Source organism: Ananas comosus, unplaced genomic scaffold (assembly GCF_001540865.1).
Source record: "Ananas comosus cultivar F153 unplaced genomic scaffold, ASM154086v1, whole genome shotgun sequence".
In the NCBI taxonomy this organism is placed as follows: Eukaryota; Viridiplantae; Streptophyta; class Magnoliopsida; order Poales; family Bromeliaceae; genus Ananas; species Ananas comosus.
In genome coordinates this window covers 59855-65538 of record NW_017893336.1, presented here as the reverse complement: position 1 = coordinate 65538, position 5684 = coordinate 59855, and the positions used below count along the sequence as shown (strand labels likewise).

The window sequence follows — 5684 nt, the reverse complement described above, 5'->3', positions numbered from 1 at the left end:
TGCACAACGTGACGATGAAGAAATTATCCCTCCTTCAAGTCACGTTAGAGGACGAGAAAGGAATCTCAGAGAAGTTCATAACCAACTAGAAGAAATAAAAGAAATGATGCATGACAATTACCACAAGGTAAATGATAAAATGTTGGATATGAAAGCACAATTGAATGTAATGTTCTCTATGATGATTGGGATCGAAGCCAGAGTGGAACAATTAATGAAAATTACTCCTCTCCCTCAGCAGACTCAGTCACAAAACCACAGAGAACGGGAGATCGAGCCATTGCCAAGGCTTACAAATCGATCTTCAGATTAGCATTCACCCAATACTTCCCGAAGTGATAAAGAAAAAACCCCTCTTATAGAAACTAAAAACATGGGTGGGGAATGCTCGAGAACTGCGCCGATGGGAGGCGTTAATTCTCAGTCTTCTGACAGCAAGAATACACCTATGTATTACCCTTTTCATCAAGTGAAAGGACATAACCTAGAAAACTGTCGTACTTTTCAACATATAAGAAGACCAAATAGGTCAGTTTTCTCAAGGGGCAAGTATAAGGCAAAATGTCAGAAGCACCACTTTGAAAATCCAGGAGAAAAATAAGCACGAGACTATTCCTTACATACGGGAATCATGTCGTGTGATTACAATATCAGATGACGTGTCAGAAAGCCCTGCGCCGACCCTGAGGGCAAATCAACAGACCTCCACACCAAACGATGATACTTATGTTGATCCTTTGGAATTATACGACACTTCAACTTATAATGATCCAATGAAGAAGTTGTATAGAATGGAGTGTCGCTTAATCAGAATGGAGGGAGAAATGAGGAGGCTGCACAATGATATTAACTTCATAAAGATGAATATGAACAGTATGACTGGCGATATAAAGGGCATAGATATTCAAATGAGAACTATAATAGATATGCTCAAGACAGATGCTACTGAAGCATCAAAAAGATGTCGGGTTGAGACATGCCGAGTCATAACTGCGCAAGTTGATTCGGAGCAATTAAAGTTAACAAAAGCCGAATACGACGCAAATTTCTATGAAGCACACATAATTGCTCAAGAAATTAAAAGAATGTCGGTGAGAGGAAATGCAGGGTCATCTTCACTGAAAAAGAAGAAGAAACCAACTCTAAGCCAGCAGTCAGAGGCTCGCCAGAATAATGAACCTCTAATTAAGGAAGGGAAAAAGAAAGTTATGTCGACAGAGTTCTGTTCCTATCACAATATATGGGGGCACACCCTAGAAAATTGTCGCCAATGGAAAAAGATGCAGAATCTAACTGTTGACAAGGTGAAGCTAAAGGTCGATCAACCGACGGTTGCCGGGTCCAAAAGTCAATGATGGAAGAGACATCTACCACGATTTGAGAAACAACAACCCATTACTCTAGAAGAATTCAGAAAAGCATGTTATGATGCTTTCGATGATATGAAACCACGTTGCTGTTGGTGTGGAGCGAGAGGTCATGCTTATGATGTATGCGTGAAACTTCGAGATTATAGAAAAAACAAATCACAGCTCAAAGAGTCGTGTCGAGTAATAACAATCTCTGAAGAGCAATCTAACGACTCTGTAAATCAAGAGAATAGGGTCAGGCAATCTGCTGGTGCACGTGAAGACGATGATACCGCGTGGCTAGCATACAATACCCCGAGCAGGGATTATGGTGCAAGGAGAATGGAATACCGTCTTCTTGAGATTGACAATGATTTGAGTAGAGTGCAGATTGATGTACGCTCTCTAGCAACAAACATAGATTGTGTGGCCATGGCGGTAAAAAGCATGAAGGAACAATTGAAAGAGATCCTCAACAAGTTGAATACTCTTGAAAAGACTAGAGTCGAAACATGCCAAACTATTACTTGTGGTACTGACTCTAATACTAAGCAAGATAAAGAAGCTGAGGATTCTTTGCAAATCACGCTGAAATCCGGAAAAGTATTACCAGAAAGACAAGGACATCCTCAAAATCTTAAAGATAAAGAAATTCGGATAAATGAAGAGGCACGACTTCATCAAGTCAAGGGAGATTATCAAAGGCTGACTATAACATACTTTCCCATTTAAGAAAAGTGCCTGCTTTGCTGAGTGTTTATGACGCTCTGATGATGTCCAAAGAACTTCGGGATGTACTCATTTATGCTTTACAAAATCCCGAGCCCTTTTATGCTCATTTTGCTGAGGTGAATATGAAAGAGGCGTTATACGCTAAACATGTCGCCAATGTTATCTTCACTGATGAAGACATGTTGCTGGGAACTGCTCATCACAATAGGCCGTTATATGTGACTGGGACGAGTGATGGAGATAAGATTAATCGCATTTTAATCGATCCTGGATCCTCAATCAATATCTTGACTTTAAGAACTTTGAAAAGTTTAGCTCTGAATGTCGATCATCTGTCCTCGGAGAAAATCGTGATCCAAGGCTTTAATCAACATAGCCAAAAAGCTCTCGGGTCGATCATTCTTCCTATAAAATTTGGAGCATTACGGACCGAAGCAAAATTTTATGTGATAAATGCAGATACCTCGTATAAGGCGTTAATGGGACGGCCTTGGCTGCACGAATATAATGTTGTCCCCTCTACTCTTCATCAATGTATGAAATATATTAAGGATGGAGAGGAATTCAGAGTTGATGGTGATATACGCCCATTCGGAGTGCATGAGGTACGATATGAAGATGCGAGATATTTCGCAGAATCTGAAAAAGATATAAAGTTGTCTCGTGAACTCGAAGAGGGTAAAGTTCAGAGTGATAAAAAATCATCAAAAGGGAAGATAAAGATTGAGGATAATAAAAAAAATGCGATTCCACACTTCGGAAGTGATTCAGAAGATTCTGATGATGAAGAACAAGTAAGGAAAATGTTGGAAACATTTTCTTTCAAGTTGAACATGCCCTGGGGAGAAGACTCATCAGAAGATGAAGAGATGTGCTCGACATCTGAGTCAAATATGTTCATAAGAACTCCTGAATTGATTGAGGATTCCTTAGCTATTACTAGGGTTCCAGATGGATATATAAAATCTCTTCATATAAGCGAGCCAACAAAAGTGAATGATCTAAAAACCTTCTTTGTACCTCCTCAAGTCGAGAAAGTTAAAGGAAAAGAAAGAATAAAGAAGGGGATCCTTTTCTATAAGTCAGATGATTATAAACCCTCTGATCTTATCAAGCTTGATAACTCTGATGAAGAAATATATGAAGATGTCAACATGCCAAAATACTTTTCGAAGAATCTCAAAAACATGATGAATAGATCGGGAATTCCTGCAAGAAGGTCACGAGATAATCGAAATTTTTTTCAGAAAATGTGGAATCCACCACAAAAAAGAGTTGTACTTCCGAATGGGCGAACAGTACACACAAGAGGGTTAGGATATCATCAATCTACCCAGGTGTCCAATAAATCTCAGTGCTCTTCTGAGAAAGGTCAGCTCAATCCCTCACCTCCTATGACAGAGATGACCTATAATGATTCATGTGCTATACGACACACCTGCACTATGATCACGATAAAGGATATGGAGCAGGATGAGGATATCGAGCCACTGAAAGCAAAACTTCTGGAATTAAAAGATGCTCCACAAGAGCTTGAAGACGGGGGGCAAGCCACCGTTGATAAGCTTATAGAAATAAATTTGGGTAATGAAGAGGATCGAAGACCCACTTATATTAGTGCATTACTTCCAGAAGAAGATCAAGATGTGTTGAAAGCACTATTGATGGAATATAAAGACTTCTTTGCTTGGACGTATAAAGAAATGCCTGGCTTAGATCCAAGTGTGGCTGTTCATAAACTTGCCATTAGTCCAGATGTGGCTCCAGTTAAACAAGCTCCAAGAAGGACAAGAGTTGACTTAGAAGAACAGATCATAACTGAGACTAAAAAGCTTATTGAAGCAGGGTTCATCAGAGAAGAAAAATATGCTGACTGGATCACGAGCATAGTCCCAGTGAAAAAGAAGAATGGTCAAATTCGCATATGCGTTGACTTTCGAGATCTGAATAAAGCATGTCCAAAGGACGATTTTCCACTGCCAGTCACCGAACTAATGATCGATAATACTTCAAGTTACGAGATGTTTTCGTTCATGGACGGTTCCTCTGGATATAACCAGATAAAGATGGCACCTGAAGACGAAAAACACACTGCTTTTAGAACTCCAATTGGCATATACTGTTATAAGGTTATGCCCTTTGGTCTGAAAAATGCAGGAGCCACTTATCAAAGGGCTATGACAATAATTTTTGATGATTTGCTCCACAAGGTTGTTGAGTGTTATGTTGATGACTTGGTGGTCAAAACTGTGAATAAAGCAAATCATTTTGAAGACTTGAGAACAGTTTTCACCAGATTAAAAAAATATAATCTGAAAATGAACCCTCTCAAATGTGCATTTGGAGTTTATTCGGGCAAATTCCTTGGGTTTATTGTTAGACATAGAGGAATTGAAATCGACCCGGCAAAAATCAAGGCTATCATGGAATTGCCACCTCCAAAGAATTTGAAGCAATTAAGATCCTTTCAAGGAAGATTGGCCTATATCAGAAGGTTTATATCAAATCTATCTGGCAGAATTAAACCGTTTTCCAAATTGGTGAAAAAGGATGCGCCTTTTATATGGGATGATGATTGTCAAACAGCATTTGACGACATTAAGAAATATTTATTAAGTCCTCCAGTGCTTGCTGCCCCTATTCATGGCAGGCCATTAATTTTATACACTGCTGCGCTTGAAGGATCGCTGGGTGCACTCCTTGCTCAAAATAATGAAGAAGGAAAGGAAAGCGCTTTATATTATCTCAGCAGGATGTTGGTGGGGGCAGAAAACTTTTACTCGCCAATTGAAAAGCACTGTCTAGCCCTTATATTTGCGGTTAAGAAATTAAGGCATTATATGTTGGAGCATAAAATCCACTTAATTTCGAGGGTGGACCCACTTAAATTCTTAATGACAAGACCAGTTTTGACTGGAAGGTTGGCAAAGTGGGCTGTTATACTGCTGGAATTTGACATCACTTATGTCCCACAGAAAGCCATCAAAGGTCAAGCACTTACTGATTTCTTAGCTGCGCACCCAATTCCAGATGACTCACCTTTGGTCTGCGATTTGCCCGATGAGCACATCATGTTTGCTACGGACGACCAACCCTATTGGAAAATGTATTTTGACGGTGCATCCTCAATTCAACCAGCTTTCAGTCCAAATATCCCTAAGATTAAGGCCGGGATAGGGTTAATCTTTGTAACACCTGAAGGAGGCATTTTAAGATACTCATTAGCCCTTTCTGAACCTCGCACAAATAATGAGGCTGAATATGAAGCTCTTATTGCAGGTTTAGAAATTGCGATCCAGTTGAACATACAAAAATTGCATATCTTCGGAGACTCCCAATTAATCATCAACCAAGTTGAAGGGGAGTTTAAAAGTACATAAACCTGAGCTGGTCGAATATCAGACGAGGGTAAAATATCTTATGGAGAAAATTCCATATGTAAAAATAGAAAAAGTATCCAGGGCTGTAAATGGAAAAGCCGATGCCCTAGCTAGATTGGCTAAAGAGCTTGCCGATCTCACTATGGATGAAGTCCAAATAACTATACGGAATCGTAAAATATTGTCCCCGGCTGACTTAAATCCAGAAAAAGATACAAAGGAA

The 5684-nt window shown here is 39.5% G+C and overlaps 1 protein-coding gene across 1 annotated transcript; it reads left to right on the top strand.

Annotated features, from left to right (window-relative positions):
- The first annotated feature begins 2119 nt into the window (after positions 1-2119).
- On the top strand, positions 2120-5461 carry LOC109705667. Its single transcript, XM_020226419.1, has one exon. The coding sequence runs from the start codon at positions 2120-2122 to the stop codon at positions 5459-5461; it is 3342 nt and encodes a 1113-aa protein (XP_020082008.1).
- Positions 5462-5684: the final 223 nt, after the last annotated feature.